Raw genomic sequence first — 19763 nt, forward strand, 5'->3', positions numbered from 1 at the left:
TAGACGCTTCTCCGCGCCGTTTACTGGCTATGCTAGCTGTCTGTTAGTTAGCTGGGTATATTTAGCTGATTGCATTATCGGATCAAATTTAACCTGCAGTCCAACAATATAGACTTAAGTAACGTTATACCTAGTTTACATGCGAATATTAGCGGGCAGAGCATTTAGCTAACTCACGTTAGTGGAGCTAACACCAGCAGCAGTTTTGTTATTTCATCACATCCTGGATTTATTTTCTGGAAGCAACGAAAACAGGCGACTTCAGAAATGTCTTCAGACGAAGACAGGGCCAAGGAGATTTTGAAGGGCTTCAAACTGTATCCTTTGAACTGTTGCTCTGCAAGGGTTGGACACGTAACCTTAGCGTTTGTATTTTTATTATTGTTTGTCCTAACATGACAACTTAACATTAGCACCGTGTGGGAACATAATGTGAGTCTGACTCTGGTGCTAGCTACAGTAAGGTAAGCTAGCTGCTGCGGCTAACCTGTCAGTGTGATACAGTCAGCAACCAATGTTTGTCTTTATATGATGGGACAACATGGACATGTTCTTATTGTTCCTCTCTGGAGGTCAGTGTGTGTCTGGTTGCTCAGTGCGCGGTGCTGCAGCTGCACCCTCACACACCCTGTATACTGTGCACGCTATGATGTGTACTGCACTGAAGTGACAGGACACAGGGGATAGCATGCATAACCTAGCTAGCGTTTTGTATGACTTGTCTGCTGTTTGAGTTTTGTAACTTTACATATGGGAATATGAATATATAAATCCCAAACTTCATTATAAATCCTCCCGTTTTAATGCTGCCCTAAACACACCAGTGTACTGCAGTTGTGGAACAGTTTCTGTTGCCAGTAAAAATCCTGCATTCAAAAAGTTGACTACTTTACGTTAAAATATACTTGAAGTTCCTAAACTAAAAGTACTTATTATGCAGAATGACTATTTATTTTTACTAGATTGTAATTATCAAGCCATTAATGTGAACATTATCTTGCAGTAGGTAAAGTTGGATCTTACTTTAATGAATACACATAATCTATACATTAATTCATAATTTTTAGGTTTCTAAAATAAATATAGAAGAATAAATAGTACAGTATTTGCCTCAATTGTTCTGGAGTAGAAGTATTTTTTTGTAGTATAACATGTTTATACTCAAGTTAATTACAAGTTCTTCAAAAATACTCCCCAAAATATGGTAATTTAGTAAATTTACATTACATTGCATTTAGCTGACGCTTTTATCCAAAGCTACTTACAATAAGTGCATTCGACCAAGAAGATACAAACTTGTACATCATATAAGTACATCAGGTTTCATAGAGATAACACATTTTAAGTGCTACTCAACTGGCTTTAGATAAGCCAGTCCTTTTGTTAGTATATAAGTGCTCTGTTAGTATATAAGTGCTCTGTTAGTATATAAGTGCTTTGTTACTAGTATATAAGTGCTTTGTTACTAGTATATAAGTGCTCTGTTAGTATATAAGTGCTTTGTTACTAGTATATAAGTGCTTTGTTACTAGTATATAAGTGCTCTGTTAGTATATAAGTGCTTTGTTACTAGTATATAAGTGCTTTGTTACTAGTATATAAGTGCTTTGTTACTAGTATATAAGTGCTCTGTTAGTATATAAGTGCTTTGTTACTAGTATATAAGTGCTTTGTTACTAGTATATAAGTGCTCTGTTAGTATATAAGTGCTTTGTTACTAGTATATAAGTGCTTTGTTACTAGTATATAAGTGCTTTGTTACTAGTATATAAGTGCTTTGTTACTAGTATATAAGTGCTCTGTTAGTATATAAGTGCTTTGTTAGTATCTAAGTGCGGTTTTTTCCTCGGTTTTTTTTATTGCTGGAAGTGGAGTCACGTATACTTGTATTACTTTTTAGATATTTGTTTCTGTTCGTGTCACAGTGACATAACGTTCTCACATCAGCCATTTCAAAAAAGTTATTTTTTTAAAAGCAATTTGGATACAAGTGAATTGATGTCAGCCCACTGGCAGACCTAACCCAGGATCCAATCCTAAAGACACTTTTGATTACATTTGAACATTTCCTTTATGAGATACTGAGGAGACGCCAACAGGAATTAGAGGAAGAGAGAAAGTGGTATAACATGCATATCTATATTACAACAGTCCTGCCACTTGCAAGATAAGCAAGGGAAACCCCTTGCTTATCTTGGGTAAAGACTATGCAATGAAATGGGTCCCTGAATTGTAAACCATATTTAAGTAGTGTTAATGTAAATGATCTTACCTTATGCAGTTAACACAACCAGGCAAATAAGCGCAACAACATGAGTAAAGAGCAGTAAAATGTAGCATGTGTCCCTTACTATACCTTTTACATTAACAAGGAAGTCTTTCATCGCTTTTTATTTATAGTATTAGAGTCTGCGGCAGAATCCGTGGCTGTCAGTAAATCAGTGGCCTGGAAGAACTGAGGTCCACACCTGGGATAGGGTTCAGACACAGCCAGAAGGATCCTTTCACCATCTGCATGGCTTCCCTGTTTGATTCATCCGTCTAAAGATGATGATGATGATGATGATGATGATGATGATGATGCAAAGACCAAGTGTTAAAGTCTTCTTTTTATAAATATAATAGTGTATCAAAGTTGCTGCCTCCTCAGTCTCCAGCAGGAAAGTCAGGCTGTGAAACGCATCACAGTGTCCTATACTGACTGAATATAGAATCGTGTTGCCTTCAAAGTTCACAAGACAAAACCTCAGATAGTTTGTTATATTTATTTTCAAATATAGTTGAATAGTAAGGAGGGAACTGATAAGACTCTTATCACTAGCAGCATACTTTTTGAAGATACATTTTATTTACCACAAACATAATTGCACCATTTCATAAAGAAATCGAAAAAGGACCATGTGTGAGGGGCTATACTATATGTATACATTTATAAATGCCAGAGGGATGATGCCTGCTTTATGCAAAGTGCTCATGTTTGACTGTAATGTGGAAAGTGTCCTTCGCTGCTTTGCTGATGCTCTCGTTGCTCTCAACAACCATGAACACAGATAACACTCAATTCCCCAGAGCCAGTCATATCAATGCTGATGACCTCATCTTCTCGACCAAGAGGGATACGAGTAATGAATGAGTCGCGGAGAACAAGCATCTTTGGGTTTGGGTGGGAGGAGAAAGACACTTTTAAATATCAGAAGACTAAACTTGTGAGCATGTTAAGGAACACTTTTAAATGATAGGAATAATGTGTTTTCCTCTGCGTGTTAGAAGGATGCTTGTTGAGGAAACTTGATTATCACTTTTGGATTATGCGACATTTTATACATATAAGCTGCTCTCTCTCTCTCTCTCTCTCTCTCTCTCTCTCTCTCTGTGTGTGAATAGACACTGACTCTTATGTATTCATAAGACCCTTACCATACTTGACCCCCATACTTTACTTCTGATGTCGGCCCTTATCGAACTCGCTCAATGATTGGATTGCATGAGTCAGCTGTTTTTAGTCATCTTAGAGAATGCATGTGTTCTCATTGTGCAGCTGCAACACGGAACAACCTGCAGAACAATCCATTTGTTATCATAGGCGCAATTTCATTTATTTTTCCTAATTTCACTCCTAGTTTTTCTTGTTTTAGCTGTTTATTTATTTCAAGTGCATTGTTTTCGTTATTGCTTCTTATGTCTGTTTCTTACACGGAAATGAGGTCTTTGCCTGAATATATTCAATGAAAACAATGAAATAATGAGGAAAGCTGGAAAATATCATTCCAAGTTAAAAAACAAAGTAGTTCCAAAAACTTAAATGTGGCTCCTCAACAAACAACTGTTTTTGAAATCATTATGGTTTGCAAAAATGTACGTTTGTTGCATTTGAAATGATTGTGCCGGTGCATGGATTTGTATCACCGTACATGTTCTGAATAACATCAAGCATCCTTTGAAATGTTTGCACAGTTCCACTTCCCAACTGCAGATCTGCAGCATGTGGGGGGGGGGGCTCTCCGCTCTGTGTCTTGTAGCAGCAGATTAGCCTCGGTCATATCTCCAGCAGGCAACTCCATTCATTGGTGATGTATACAACGTGTCCTCCTTATTGTATTCCACTGACCCCAGTCCACCCTGAAGATGAAGCTGTGTGTATGCTTCCTGTGAAGGTCAGGGCTCTTGCTAGAGTGTGGTAATGACTAAATCCACGATTTAGTGAGCAGGGATTTACTACCTTCTGTCCATTGTGCCTTATTAAAGGAAGCACAGACAACACGCATATTCATTTTTCTTCGACACTGTAAAGGCAACATGTCACGGTCCTTAGCGATATAAAAAAGACAGCATCTGGTTGTTAAATTGATGAACAGAGCAGACTAGATGCTCACACATGCAGCTTTTTAGTAGTCTCACGCATTCAAAGCCAGAGTGTGACTGGCTTATAGTCATTCTGAGGGATGAAAACCCCAAAATGCATCAGAACAAGAAATATCATAGTCAACAATAATAATAGTAGTTTGGTCCAGAAACCAAATGAGCTAAAGGCACAGTAACTTCAGGCAGACCATGATCTGGATGATCCAATCCAGTTTTAAAATATTCATACATAATACTTAATACATCTAGTATCGAAGGAGCCGGTAATGTGAACACATTATGAATACATTGTAAAAAAAAAGGCACAGGTCAGACCAGAAGATCCGGTCCGGTTTAAAAGTATTTACTGAAAAACCGTTATTGTAGAAAAACAATGAGCTCTTTGCCTAACTACGGCACATGATGTCATTTATGGAAGGGGGCATCCCAACGTTCAATATACATGCAGATGTACCTCAAGCAAGGATTACACATGATGAAATAAACATGATATTTAAACACATTTATTTGTCTTCAACATCTTTCCAACAAAAGGCTAATTGCGTGCCTTTAGCACAGTCACACCGTGTGACCTTTTGACCTCATTAGCATTGAGCTTTTTAAGTAACATTTATTTTTCTTATTGAAAAATCACAACGATGAGAAGGAAGCGGAACGCAACAGTTGGACCACAGGATGCTTGTCTGACAAATCCACTGAGGCACACTTACAGTCATTAGTAGCAGATGATGATGATGATGATGATGATGATGATGATGATGATGATGATGATTGCTCTTGTGGATAATTAGCTGCAGACGTCTAAGTTCCTGAATGTAGTCAAAGTCTGTGTTGAGGCTGTCCTATATCAGTTTGACCCCCTTATCGATCTCATGCAGAAAGTCATTTTCCTTCAGTTATAAATTCAAAGGGAAGTTATGGCTCAGTGGGGTAGTGTGCTGATCTCTGGGTCAGGGTAGAACTGGTTCAATCCCCACAGTATTGAGTACGTAAGCCGCTTTGGATAAAAGTGTCTAACAAGTGACATGTAATGTAATATGCAATACCACTTGAATACATTTGAATATATATTGTATATAACTGAAAGTGCTTTAATTCATATATGTTGTGCGTGCAGAGTAATCCATCGCTCAACTTAAAAAAGAATGTATAGTTTTGCTGCTGTGCGCTAGAGAGTCACTGACACAGCAGAAGCAGTCTGTTGGTAGTTGTTGCTGCAGCCCCACACGATATCCCCGCTCTGTGACGGCTCGGCGTGCCTTCTTTCTGACTCCTCTGACACTGTTTCTGATTGGCTCGCGCTGCTGTGGTTTCAGAGGGTCATGAAACTGCCATTAATGCGTCTTTAAAAAGAAAGCAGCTTTTCACTGGGGGCTCATTAACTGTGTGTTCCGACAGACCCTGGGGGGGGGGGGGGGGGAGACTATGGTACACTTGGTATGATGTTGTTGGTGTTGAAATGAATTGCTTTCGGTTCTGCTAGCTGAGAGACAGAAATGGACGATGACGTGATGATAGGAACTAGTTATTTTTTATAAATCCACTATTTTTAGGGACCTCCTGCTAAAATGTGTTCTCTTGTTTGTTTTGGTTACACGTACCGTAGAAGAGCAGAGGCCTGGGCTGTTCTGGAAGGGGTTGAGGATGATGAGTTTGATGTAGCAGATTGGATTTAGTTAGACTTGAGAGGATTAGAGAAAGCATCGAAGTAAGCAGACTTAACTGGAGAGGAAGAGCTGGGGGAGGGGAGCAGACAATATGTCAGATGAGTGTTTATTGAGGAAACTACTCATATTTTAGCACAAATTATGTTCAATTTGACTTTTTACAATGGTTTTATACTTTATATCACGATATGATACACCTGGCTGTTTCAGGTTATTGGTGCTTTTACACCTGTCCTACTCCTACTCCTACTCCTTTGAGAAATGTCCTTTATTTAAGACATGAAACAATTCATCAGAGTCAGACTGTCTTTAATCGTCCTGCAGCAGGGACATGTTGGAACAGGTAAGGCGCAGATAAAAGGCAAAAGGAGAAGGAGGAGATAATAATAGATCTAGACTTTAAATAAACAAATAATAAGAGTATTGAAGGAGCCGGTAATGTAAACTAATTATAAATAGATTCTACAAAAAAAGTGTAGATTGTGTGTTTGCCATAAAAATACTAACATAAATTGATGAAAATCCAAATTGTATTTCCTGTTCATTTTGACACCGATGGAATAAATGACATCTACACATCTTTATATAATGTTTTCTAACATTCTGACTACAGATTTATGACTCAGTAATATAAGTGCAATTAGATGACTGTTTTGTAGCAGTATGCTAACATGGAGGCTGTGCTTTCAGGCCGTTGGGAATGGAGGGCTCCACAGATGGTGTGGAGTCAAGTGTGTGTGTGTGACACTGAGTAGTGTCTGAGTGTGACAGGATGCTGAGTGGAGAATCTTCTGGAACAGAGGGCTGATATCTAAAGGGAAAAGAGGGAGGTGTTCCCTGTGGAAGCAGCGCTGTTTCCACAGAGACTGAAGTACAGAGCTACACATTGGGTGTTTCTCAATCTCGAGTAAAGCTGCTCCAGAGCCACTATTTCAAGCATACTACGTCATCGAGTGGCGCTGAAGTACTGTTCCAATGTCCAGCATACTTGGAATTCTACCGAGCCCGGCGTACTTCGTTTGGAGAAATTTCAAGGCTGCACATGTGCAGACTCCGCGGTCTTAAAATCCCCACAATGCTTTGCGACCGGACCAATTTCCCTAAATCTGTGGCGGAAAATGTAAGGCGGGCCTCTCATATGACTCACACTTGCTCGCCTGTTCCACTCTTCGTTTTCTCAATGCCAGGAAGTATTCTTGCCTCGCTTCTGAAGCAAGTGACTCGGAAGACATGTGCTACCAAGCAAGCGTACTCGACATAGAGAAACACCTATTGTGTCCTGAGCCGGCCCAAAGCCAACTGTCAAAATGCATGGCGGAAACCGTGACGACCATATTAAGAGTAAAGATCAAAATCAGTCCTTCCCATGACTCTTTTCCACTCCTGCAGCATCATGTCCAGCACATCACACACTTAAACACTCCATTCAACTCTGACTTCTGCGGATGGATGTCAGCGTTTCCGTTCGAAAAAATGAGCGCCGGTCAACGTTTCCGGGTGAGAAATATGGTAAAAAATGATGTGTTAATGTTGAGTTTGAAAACCAATAATAAGAAGGCTATTTACAAAATGGCATCATCAGGGCATGAAGATTGACATTTTATTGAAAAGTGGGCTATTTCAAATATAACAAGTCCCATCAAGAGACTCCTGCATGACAAAGAAATACAGAATACAACACATTTCCATTAGCTTTAAGCATACACATTCTTATATAAAATAAAGTTGACCAAAAGAAATACAGGCTTGTTTGGCTCATACAATGTAAACAGGCGCTGTTTTGATTCTGTCCTGCAGAGAGAACCCGGGGGCCCACTCTGGATAGATTTGTCTGAAATCACTTATTATTGAAGGCCCGATAACTGGCATCTCATAGCCTGTGGCAAAGAGGAGAGCAGCTAGTGCCAACTCATCTGTTCAACCTATTCTTAAAACACTTCACATTTTGCTTAGGGGATATTATCTCCACCAGACGTGATGCCTGGAGAGATTATACATTTGTCCGACTTCAAGAGACTTTTCAAGTTCAGTAAATACAGGCTGACGGAAACTCTGGTGGATGTGAGTGTCACTAAGATGCTTTCCATTGGATGCTGCTGTAGTGTACAAAGGATGCCTGTGATTGACGGCTGCATTGTGTTGTCGAGAGCGTGGGGGTCAGGAGCAGCTGACCAGCCGACAGCCTGATGGGACAGCTCCTCCAGCCGCCTCTCTCTTGACTTTACCGACAAGCTTCTTATCATTCATCCTCTTTGAGCAAATGTGGACCAATGTGGCTACTAGCCAACTAGGGCAAGATATTGTGTGAGTATTTGCATGACTGTGTCACTGGAACAAAGTGTATGTACCAGATGCAAATGAAGCCTATGAATCATTTCTACATATTCTATCAGGGCTGTATGAAACACATTGTCCTCGTGTAAAGAAAATAGTGAAACAAAAATATTCTGAAAAACCATGGATCACTAAGGGAATATTAAATGCATGTAAAACAAAAAATGAATTGTATAAAGACTTCTTAAAGAATGGATCAGTAGAGGCTGAACAAAAATACAAGACATACTACATACATACATATACAAACTAACAAAGATAATACGATGTAGCAAAATGGATCATTACAACAAATTATTGGAGGATAACAAAAATAACACATGGAATGTATTAAATACCATTATTAAAAAAGAAAATGGAAAGGCACAATACCCAAACAGTTTTCTGTCAAAAAACGATACAGTAGTTTATGACATGACCTCAGTTGCCGAAGATTTCAATAAGTACTTTGTCAATGTTGGTCCTTGTCTAGCTGGGGAAATTCCAAATACTGGTTGTAGTGATGGTGTTGCAAGTAAAGATATATATGTGAAGGAAACTATATTCTTAAGAGGGACTGATGAAAATGAAATTATTGACACAGTTAAAAAACTTAAGAGTAAAAGGTCTACAGACTGTCATGATATTGAAATGTATACAGTTAAAAACATTATTGAATGTATAGCCAAACCACTAACTCACATCTGTAATCAGTCAATACAAACCGGTGTATTTCCAAATAAAATGAAAACTGCTAAAGTCATACCAATACATAAATCTGGAGATAAACATGTACTGTCAAACAGGGGCGGACTGGGGGGAAAAAGTGGCCCGGGGATTAATTGACAGACAGGCCCACTTAATGCGCGGCATGTATCGGCCGGCGACGAAAGTATGTTACTTAACAAAAAACCCTATGCATTTTATGTTCTTTTGGACAATTATTCATATAGTAATCACATTACCTGAGCCCTTGAGTTGCCTAGAGCAAAATAGTTACGAGATATATTTAGTGATTTTAATGTGAACAGATCATTAATGCAATAACATTTTGACCCAATGTGCCTGACTTGACACATGGAATAAAACATGGGCGTAGGAAGCATCCTCAATGTGGGTGAGGCAATTTAACAGGGGGTGTGGGCAGGTGGTGGACCTCACCTCCTCTAGGGGGGTCCGGGGGCAAGCTCCCCCGGGAAGATTTTTTTTTAAATGTTGAAGTTAAATGCATCAATCTGGTGCACTTTGAGACCAAAATTAGGGACTAAATCTATGGCAGTGAGTAGGGGCTTGGACTGTGAGCCGTAGGGTCGTCGGTTCAAGTCCCCGACCAGACCTACATTTGGAGTGTGGACTTCTACTTGGAGAGGTCCCAGTTCACCTCCTGCCCTGCCGTGGTGCCCTTGAGCAAGGCATCAGACATCCCCCTTCCCCCCCTCACTCCCATTGCCCCGCGGGCGCTGTGCAATAGCTGCCCACTGCTCCTAGTACTAGACTCCTGGTACTAGGATGGGTTAAACGCAGAGAACACATTTCACAGTGTGTTGTTTGTTTGTTTGTAGCCTTTATTTAACCAGATGAAGCCCCTTGAGATCAAAAGATCTCTTTTTCAAGGGTGACCTGCAGGACATTAGTTACACATGTAACATAAAAACAACAGAACAACAATAAGGAAGACATACAACATAATGTACAGTTTACAAAACTCTATTTACAGTGACAGGTACCATGAGTATCAAACAGCATGTCACCCAGCCGAGTTTCAAAGTGATGCAGGGGAACCAAAGTGCTCAGGTTTGCAGACTGTTCCAGTTTAGTGGAGCTGCACATCTAAAAGCTTTCTTCCCTAAGACAGTCCTAGCACTTGGCATATTTAATAAAACCACATCATGAGATCTCAGGCAATACGTACTTTTAATTCGTCGAGAGATCAGAGAGCCGATATAAAAAGGTAGTTTACCCAACATGGCTTTATAGATGAACATGTACCAATGACTGAGCCTCCGTACAGTTAGTGAAGGCAGACAGGGTACAGTGATGAGCAAGTGCTTTACAGTTAGTAACACATCTCAGAGCGCTGTGATACGCAGCATCTAACTTTTCCAGGCAATGGGCAGGTGCATTCATATAGACCAGATCCCCATAGTCCAGCACAGGTCAAAAGGTCCTTTTCCTGGCCTCAAGCGAGAAACAGGACTTGTTCCTGTAGAAGAAACCTAGCCTAACTCTCAGTTTTTTAAGCAGATTAGTGACCTGAAGTTTAAAAGAGAGACAATCATCAAGCCAGATACCAAGGTATTTGTAACAGGCAACAACTTACAATATCTAAAACAGGCTCTGGTGTCTTTTTTGCTTTTGTGTGCTGTGTGCTCTGCATGTGTGACCATTAAAGAGGGTTTCATCCATCCCAATTCTTCTTTGTTGTTGTACTTTGTTATAATTATTAATTTGAGTGAGAAAAAAAAAAGGAAAAAAAGAGAATATATATATATATATATTATTGTTGTATGTTTTTGTTTCTGACATGTTCAATAAACTGACTAATGAATGACAGGCAGTCTATATTTAGAGTATACACGTATCTGCTTTGTTCTGTGTCCGTTTATCATCCTGTCAGACAGAGCGAGTCAGTCAGCTTCACAGAACATCAGTGCATGCTGTTGCTGCCGCTATACAGCAAGATGTGACTTGTAAAAAGATCCTGATTTATAAAATAGGTCTGCCATTAATTAAGTTTGAACATACTCTACCCCCCCCCAGAGAGCACAGAGATGTAGACATGGTACTTGTCTCTCTGCCACTCCCTCTCCTTGCTCATAGCACTGAAGTTATATCTAATCACTATACAATAGTACTCATGCAAAGACAATGCAGCTTGTTTCAAAAAGGGCATCCCCTAATTTGCTATAGTATCCCATATATAACACACACTGAGAACAGATGTTCTATAAAGGAGGTTTATCCCTGTCTTCACTGCAGTTGTTGTTTTCATTTCGCCACATTTGATAGTTTTCAAGCATATAGTGCCTGTTTAAGATCCTAACCCAGTTGATAAGAATAAAGCCCAATGAGTTATTTACATACCAAGCTTGAAATACACCCTTCATATTTCTCCTTATCATAATCAATCTGAGGCTTCTGCTTTAAGGGATGAGCTGCCAACACTCACAAGCATCATTTACCTACATTTGATAGAATTTGCTAACTTATGACTGAACTTATGAGGCAGTGTACCTCTAGTGAGCGGCCCAGCCCTTCGTATGTTTTTCTGTATGTGGCCCTCTGTGAAAAGAGTTTGGACACCCCTGGTCTAAAGGATGTGTGGCTTTCACCCTTAATAGAGGCTTGTCATCAGGTGTGGACCTGCTGGAGGTGCAAGTGGTGTGGCTGGAAGTTTAGCTGTCAGTTCTGACTGAATGTATGTTTGAATCCAGACCATATCTCCCGACATATTCACATATCGCACGTCACCTTGAGGTGTTCTGTTAGAGTAGCAGATTGAGGGAAGTGGAGGGAGACGTCTCACTGAAGGGAAAGATTGCACCAGTAATTGACTTTATTTGCTCAAATATGACCATAAGAACCAGCTGGTCAGTCCCTGTCAACTGATCAGCCTCACTGCTACGCTTTCTCTAAAGTTAAAATGTTGTCAAATTCTGTCAGGGAATAGAATACAGATTATACCAGGTCATAAACAGACAACACCATTAGCTAACTTGTTAACTTTGGCAAGAGACGTTGGCTTGCACTTGGTACAGATAACTACTATACACCTATATTGATCTGATATATTAGTATTATGGCAGCTGGCTAAAGCTAACGTTAGCTCCGTGTTGTTTGTTGCATTGAATGCAGGTGGAGCTTCAGTCTCCACTACAACTGTTTGCAGTATACAGATGTTTCTAAAGGCTGACAACTCATCATGTAGGGTGTTGAGCAGTGGCCTAAAGCCCCGAATGGTTTTTCTGTAGCCCCGGACAATTCTCCCTCAATAATATAATACATTAACCGTGCTTTACCTGAACCTCATCATGACACTAGAGAGGACGGCAGGATTGTAATTTCCCGTGTTCAGTGAATGCAACACAAGTACTTCTGGGTCTCTGTGTTTCATTCAAGCTCGGCTCTGTGTGTGTGTGGCAATAGCGCATTTAGTGTGATTGAGCAAGAGAGAGAGAGGGTGTGCACCGGTGCCAGCAGGGACCATGGGGCACCAGGGGCAGGGGTCGTGTTGTTAGCATCTGGTTAGCTAGCTGCTCTAACGGACATAAGGAGCTGTTTGTTCCACAACAAGCTGGAGGAGAGTCCTCTCCTCTCAGACTGAGAGACTCAGGTGAGCTAAAGGACTCTCTGAGTGTTTAGATAGTTCACTTTAGTCTAAGTTATCTCAGTGGGTCTCAAACGGTTTGGTCACGAATTATGTATAAGATTATTTCCGAGGCACACCATATGATCATTATAGTTATAAAAAAACAAGAGAATAAATGAAAAACAGTTATGAAATACTATATGGCTGTAAAACAAGAATACAGTTTAAAAGGGGAGTGATTTGTAAAATATCCATAAAGAAATAGTAAATCTGTTTCCAGTTCTGTTTCATATGGGTGTTGAGAGATGTATCCATAGATCTCTTAATGTTGCTCTCAAAGTGCACCAGATTGATGCTTTTAACTTCAATATTTAAAAAATAATAATTCCGGGGGAGCATGCCCCCCGACCCCCCTAGAGGAGGTGAGGACCCCCCACTTTACCTCTGCTTACACCTATATGCTGTGAGTTGATTATCGAGCCTTCATTGTAACAGTCGCGGGTGCACTGCGTGTGGGGAGTGTTGCAGTAGAACATTTCACTGTAGCGCCGGTACCATAATGGGAAACCCTTAATGTTTGAGCACCCTCTATGAAACGTTAAGCTACCCCACAGCACCCCCAAAAGAAAATCTCTGGCGCCGCCACTGTGGGCTAAGCCCCAAATGTTTCCAGGTCCAGGAAAGACCTCTGGTGTTGAGGAATAGGAGGGGACTTCCTAAAGCAGTCTTTACATTTCCTTAAGGTTGATGTGACTAAAAGGGTTAGGGTCATTTAGAGTTTTTCTTCAGGAGGAACGTAAACGACAGCTTGATGAATTCACTGCTCTAATAACATCTTAACATTACAAATGAAACATCAACTTTTACTATGTCAGCATTTTATTTTTTCTTCCACTTATTCCCCTCCCCTCAGCCCTTAGTTTCAACAGCATTCATCCCACTTAGAGAGCAGAGGGAAAGAGGACGGTGGGGCATTGTACATACTTGCACATGCTATAGTTCTGTCTTTCAGCTTGAAATGTCATGGAATGGATCGCTTGCCTTTTTATGAGACCCTTTTTATCAGAAAGTTTGTTGAAATCCTTTTAATGTTAACTCCACTAACTTAAACCATCTAGCTGATATTAATATTAACTGGTAATAGTTGCTTAAGGTTTTAAGGTTCAAATATTCCTTGTGTATTTCAGTTCATTCTGTCTGTTCTGGTTCTGTTGGTGGCCTTTAACTTCTTCCCAACAGAAACTGGATGAATCTTAGAGATGCAGAGACGGGCAAAGTGCTGTGGCAGGGAACGGAGGACCTCTCGGTACCGGGGGTAGAACATGAAGGTACAGTACACACGCCTACCACATTTTAATCACATTCATACAGCACACAGCACAAGCTCTTTGTAAGCCAGGTAAGCTGTGAGACATCATGTGACTTGGTCTAAAAATAACAATGAAATAATAAATATAATATTCAAATAATACAAATAGATATGTAAAATGTACCGATCACAACAACTGAAAGGCAAATTAAACAATAAGATTATGTATGAAATCAATATTAAATATGCATGAAGTATGAACAGGGGACAATATGCCACACAGACAGCTGATGTACTGAGCTCATAGTTTTCGATAGCCGGGTTGAACTAGATTCACCCGTTTGACCTATTTCCAACATCATTATACGAGTCAAGAAGAGTCAAAAGTAATTCATGGCATGCTACTTTTATTTTATTAAGGAAGAAAAGTATTCACATTGAGTTCAAATTAACCCTTTATTTTACTGGAAAAACAATTCTGAACATGCAGATTCATTATTTAAAAAAAGGCCTTTTTTAATCCTATCATGAATTATCTGGACAATCCTTCTTGATATTATCGTACTGTGAATTAATCATTATAATCCTAGTAAAAAGCCATTCAATACAGCCGCTACATTCTTACTATTACTGAAGGAATACATAGAATAACTATAAACATTACTCTTTTTGGATATAAAAGGTTTATATTGTAAATAATAATGATGTGTAGTATTATTGATGCAAATGTATTTTACCAGTATAACTTCGATATTATGTGATCCAGCTCAGAAATCTCAGCTTTGCTCAATGTATAGGGACACCTTTTTGATAATAAACCAAAGAATCATGATGTAAAGAACAATGCTCCCAAATCAGCTATAACAAGAGGCGCTTTCACACCGGAGTTCTTTTACCCGTACTAGTTCCGATAGTTCCTGGAATTTTGCGTTCACACCAAAAAGAGAACTTAGTTCAGAGAACCTTTACCCCCATTTTTAGTGCCTGCTAGAGAGGTGGATAAGGAACGCTATAGAGAAAGGACACTCAGCTGGAGATATTTACTTACCCGGTGTTTGTGCTGTACTAACAGGTTTCCAACGGAGCCATGCCATTTTTTATTATTGGTCAAAATCTAAATCTAAGCATCCTTTTTGTGGATACACACAGGTGGTACTATCCTGGGGAGAAAAAAGTACCAATTTCTGATTGGCTGGGCGAATTGCAAACCACGCCCCGTAAAACTAATGCCGCCATTGTATTTGCTGGCATTAGCATTATTAACATTAGTATTAGCCCAGCACATCAACTGAGAGAGACTAACTTATGGCAACACAAAAAAAAACATGGGAGCGGTGGAGATGAGGAGGTGTTGGCGTGTCGGCCAGTCCCCAACTCCGGGGACTTCCGGCCGGGGACTTCGGGTGGCAGTATACGCCGTGAAGTTGTTTGCGGCCTGCCAGTAAACCCAAAGCAGAAGAAGAAGTGACGTCAGCGGCTTCATTTGCGTAATCCTCCCTCGGGGACTTATTCCGGTGTGAACGCGATTGGCTCTTAGTTCCATGGGGGTACTAAGTGCTGGGTACTAAGTGCTGGGAACTAAGTGCTGGGAACTAAGTGCTGGGAACTAAGTGCTGGGAACTAAGTACAGCAAAGTACTTGGTGTGAAAGCGGCTAAAGTCATTACAAGCCCTCATCTCTCAGTGGGGAGGAGCCTTCAAGTTCAAAGTGCTCTGTTTCTCTGTTCTCTGCTTGTTTTCCTGCCTCAGTGAATTCTGATTCCTCCCCCTCTCTGCAGCTCGCGTCCCCAAGAAGATCCTCAAGTGTAAAGCTGTGTCCAGAGAACTGAACTTCTCCTCCTCAGAGAAACTGGAGAAGTTCAGACTGGAGCAGAAAGTGTTCTTCAAAGGACAGTGTCTAGAAGGTAACCTGAGTTAAGGTCACCTATAATGCAAAGTCCCCTTCTTCATGTCTTTTATACATGAATATGTCTCTGTGTTAAGAGAGTGGGAAAGGTACAGGATCCATTTATATGAGAACCTGAATATAAGCCAATGAGATTTTGGCCACTTTGTGATGTCACCATGTTTTTTTTGGGTTGTGTAACCATTAGCCAATAAGGTGACACCTGCCCATCCCAATGCTTCACACTATTCCTCTCATCTTGTGTGTCTGTGTTTCGGGACCTGATGACTATTTAAACCCCGACTCATCGGTACCTGTTGTAACAAAATGCACTCTTCCACCACAGACACATGATCTGTATGACATCATCTGTCAGAATGCAGGGATGTTAAACTACCTTTCTTGGGGTTGAACAAACTAATGTACCCGTCTTGCACTTAGCCAGATGCTTATTAAAATATAATCTTTTCCTTCCAACATTTTTTTAATCCATTGATGTGTTTTACCTATTCTCATTTGTCCCTCTTAAGAAGCCCCCTTCCCACCCACATGTCTTTGTGAACACACTGTTTTAGATCCTAAATATGAATGCACATATCTTAGAGAGCTAATCACTGCAGCTCTATCATTGCTGCAACCTGCAGGCTCCTCGGCCCGTGCTTTACGCTACACTGGTTACACATCTGAGACACAAGTGTGAGTGGACATAACACATGTATTAGTTGCACTACTTGTTTGGCCAATCGATGAAAAATGAAGTGAGATTTCTGCATGCACAAAACCGAACAACTTTGGTTTCCTTGTAAAACCCATAAGCCGTGGCTCACATGTGAAACCAGGCGTGGCTTTTATAGTAAATGGTTGGGCTTAGCATCGGAGATCTTCTGGAATATTAATGTTGTAGAATGTGCATGTGTATTGAGTCGACAGGGGACCCCACCAACTGTTACGCTGCGGAACGGCATGCTCTAGCATTTCTATGGGGGGGTTCAGGACCCACTGTCGCCTCTTTTTCAACCATGTGGTTCCAGGATTGGTGTTTTCACTGCAGCAACGGCCTCAGGGGAGCCGCAAAGCAGCTAAAACACTACTACACAGTACACACGTATATATACAAATGGTATTTGGCAAAAGAAGAGTATAAAGGTGGAGAAGTCGTGCATGACAAATGACTTTGGCTTCGTACGTTTAATAGTCACGATGAAGCCCATCCAGGGCTCTGGTGGGTGTTGGTTTGCACTTGGTCCGTAAGTTAAACCAACTGCTATCCAAACCAACAGGGAACTAGCACAGCACGGGGACAAAGGGGTGAGAAGTCTTTTTGATGATTGGCATTTTAGAAACGGAGGTTTAAAGCGTGCCTCAAATGCTTCCTGCCGGGTCCCTAACACGGGTCCTAAGAAGCAGCAGTTGATTCATAAACCCCAGGTCTGTAGTGTGTCGCTCCCTGAGGCCCTGCTGTACAGAGGTGAGCGCACAGTGAGCCCCAGGAGACAAAACAACCCCACCCCCCATTCAACACAACATGTTTACCATGCTGCCTGTCGAGTCTTTATATATTGGTGCACGAGCGTACTGTATGGACCGTGTGTTAATACGGAACTCTGTGTCTCTGTCTCGGTCCAGAATGGTTCTTTGAGTTCGGCTTTGTTATCCCCAACTCCACCAACACATGGCAGTCTCTGATAGAAGCAGCCCCAGAGTCCCAGATGATGCCAGCCAATGTTTTAACGTGAGTCAGATCCTCTCCATTGACCCTCGATCTCCAGCAGCCACACCAGCCCACACACACTGACACACAACATGTGCATATTAACAGTATTCCCATTGTCAATATCTGAAGGGTACGGATAATGTACAGCCTTTCAAATAAGCAGGAAATGTAATGTTAGTGATCAGTTACTGTGCAAGTTCATATTATTAGTACAGAAATTAAATTGACTATTGAATCTAGTGTTCTCTTATGGATTGAGATACCTGAGAGTAACAAAGGCATTTTCCTGCTGCAAAAATCAAATGTTGTTCACATTAATGCATCATTAATTAGAAACCAGTGAGATAGGACATACAATGGCCACTCTGCATACTTGAGTATATTTTGATGCTAATAAGTATGTGCTTTTACTTAAAGGGGCCTATTATGCTAATGTTCAGGTTCATATCTGCATTTTGTGTCTCTACTCTGACATGCTTTAATGTTCAAAAAGGTCTTTATTTTTCTCATTGCTCTAATTGGTCCAACACTTAGAGATGTGTAGGAAGAGTCAGATAACACACTACAGGAAAGGGAAAACTCCAAAAAGCATAATAGGTACTCTTTATGTAACATTTGGAATGATAGACTTTTGAGCTGATCAGATTTTGGCCACTTAATGTCATAACAATGTTTTGGCTTGTGTAACCATTAGCCAATAACCAACCAAGGTTTCAGCGACACGTTTTGTATATATCGGAGACCTAACGGTATAATAGGGGACCTTTAATTAAAACTGTATTTCTTAACTGTGGTATTAAAAAGAACAAACGGAACTAGTGGGATGATAAAGTGGCTTCTCCTAATTTGTATTATGCTGACTGGTTATGTCACAGTTCAGTCCTGTCCCACTTCCTGTCTGTAGTGTTGTGCACAGATTTATTTGTGTGCAAGCTTTTATAAGCTGAAGGTTATTTAGATCATTGGCCCGTCAGATGTTATCCTCACTGTGGTGTTATCATAAGAAGCAGGAATGTAAAGTACGTTGGAGTCAGCTGAAAGGTCTTAAACATTAGACCTTGCAGACACAGTGCTTAAGATATATCGTGCTAAGTGAAACCATCCGTTAACGTTACCGTGTCTTTGTTTTCCAGCGGGAACGTGATAATAGAGACTAAGTTCTTCGATGACGACCTCCATGTCAGTACCTCCAAAGTACGGCTTTTCTACGTCTGACCTCCAAACCCCTCACTCTACCTTCCAAAATGCTGACGTCCTGCCAAGGTCTTTAAATTACAAAGGTTAGCTACAATTCGGAGCAGTAAACGTCTCACGGCTGACTCGGGAGCATCACCTTTCCCACAGTCAGTGAAGTGTTTGGTTGTTCTCTGTTTTGTGTCCATCTGAAAAGACCTTGGACAGGGGAGAGGAGGAGAGAGACGTTTCCTCTGCTCCATGATCCACACTGTAAATACATTATCTCCAGCGAGCCACTCTGAGCTAACCCCCCCCCCCCCCCCCCCCCCTCACTCTAAGGTTGCATTAACTCAGGAACAGAACATCAGACGTGTAACCTGTCTGTTAAAAACTCTGCTCTGCTCTCCATGTGTCTCCTGAGCGTTTCCTCTCGCTGTGTCTCACTCCAGAGGACACTTCCTGTGGCAGAGTACATCATCAAGTCCCAGACTCAAAATCCCAAGATCCTTTGCACTAGTCAGTTCACGTTTCCTTGTAGTCAGAAAATCTATTCTCAGAGAAATGGATCAAGTTATATAGACATATTTGGGCTTCTTAAGTGTAAACGCTGACAATGACCCCTTAATGCATCATTAATGGTGGTCCAATCCTCTGCAGTGGGACACAGTTGTCCCGCCTCCTGCTCCATTAGCCCCAGTAGATCAGTGTGGTGATGGAGGACCACACTTCTTTACTTCCTGCTTTATATGGCATCTTCTTTTTGCCTGTATTGTTGGGATGAGAAGCTGCACACTGTTGTTATGACACGTGTGAAAGGAGGCTTTTATGTGCTTAAATACTCTACTCTCAACTAAACCATCTTTTATTCTCATTATCTCTTCACTTGGCTCCGCTCTGTACATTCTCACTTCCCATTCCGATTCACTGTTTTTTTTCTTTTTCTTAGCTGCTAACTGAGCTGTGTAAAATAGACTTGTGTTTTAATATGACAGACGTTGTGGATTAAAGTTATCCAATGTTGTAATAATA

The 19763-nt window shown here is 40.8% G+C and overlaps 1 protein-coding gene across 2 annotated transcripts; it reads left to right on the forward strand.

Annotated features, from left to right (window-relative positions):
* Positions 1–36: 36 nt before the first annotated feature.
* Positions 37–19763, forward strand: pde6d (phosphodiesterase 6D, cGMP-specific, rod, delta). Of its 2 annotated transcripts, none has more exons than XM_034081973.2 (5): positions 37–317; positions 13891–13979; positions 15738–15863; positions 17471–17576; positions 18692–19763. In XM_034081973.2, the coding sequence occupies exons 1-5, from the start codon at positions 268–270 to the stop codon at positions 18771–18773; spliced, it is 453 nt and encodes a 150-aa protein (XP_033937864.1). In that variant the 5' UTR covers positions 37–267; the 3' UTR covers positions 18774–19763. The 2 variants fall into 2 exon arrangements, with proteins under 2 accessions (XP_033937864.1, XP_071059048.1); XM_071202947.1 differs by lacking the exon at positions 37–317 and adding an exon at positions 12473–12675.

The sequence above is a fragment of the Pseudochaenichthys georgianus genome, chromosome 4 (genome assembly GCF_902827115.2).
Source record: "Pseudochaenichthys georgianus chromosome 4, fPseGeo1.2, whole genome shotgun sequence".
NCBI lineage: Eukaryota > Metazoa > Chordata > Actinopteri > Perciformes > Channichthyidae > Pseudochaenichthys > Pseudochaenichthys georgianus.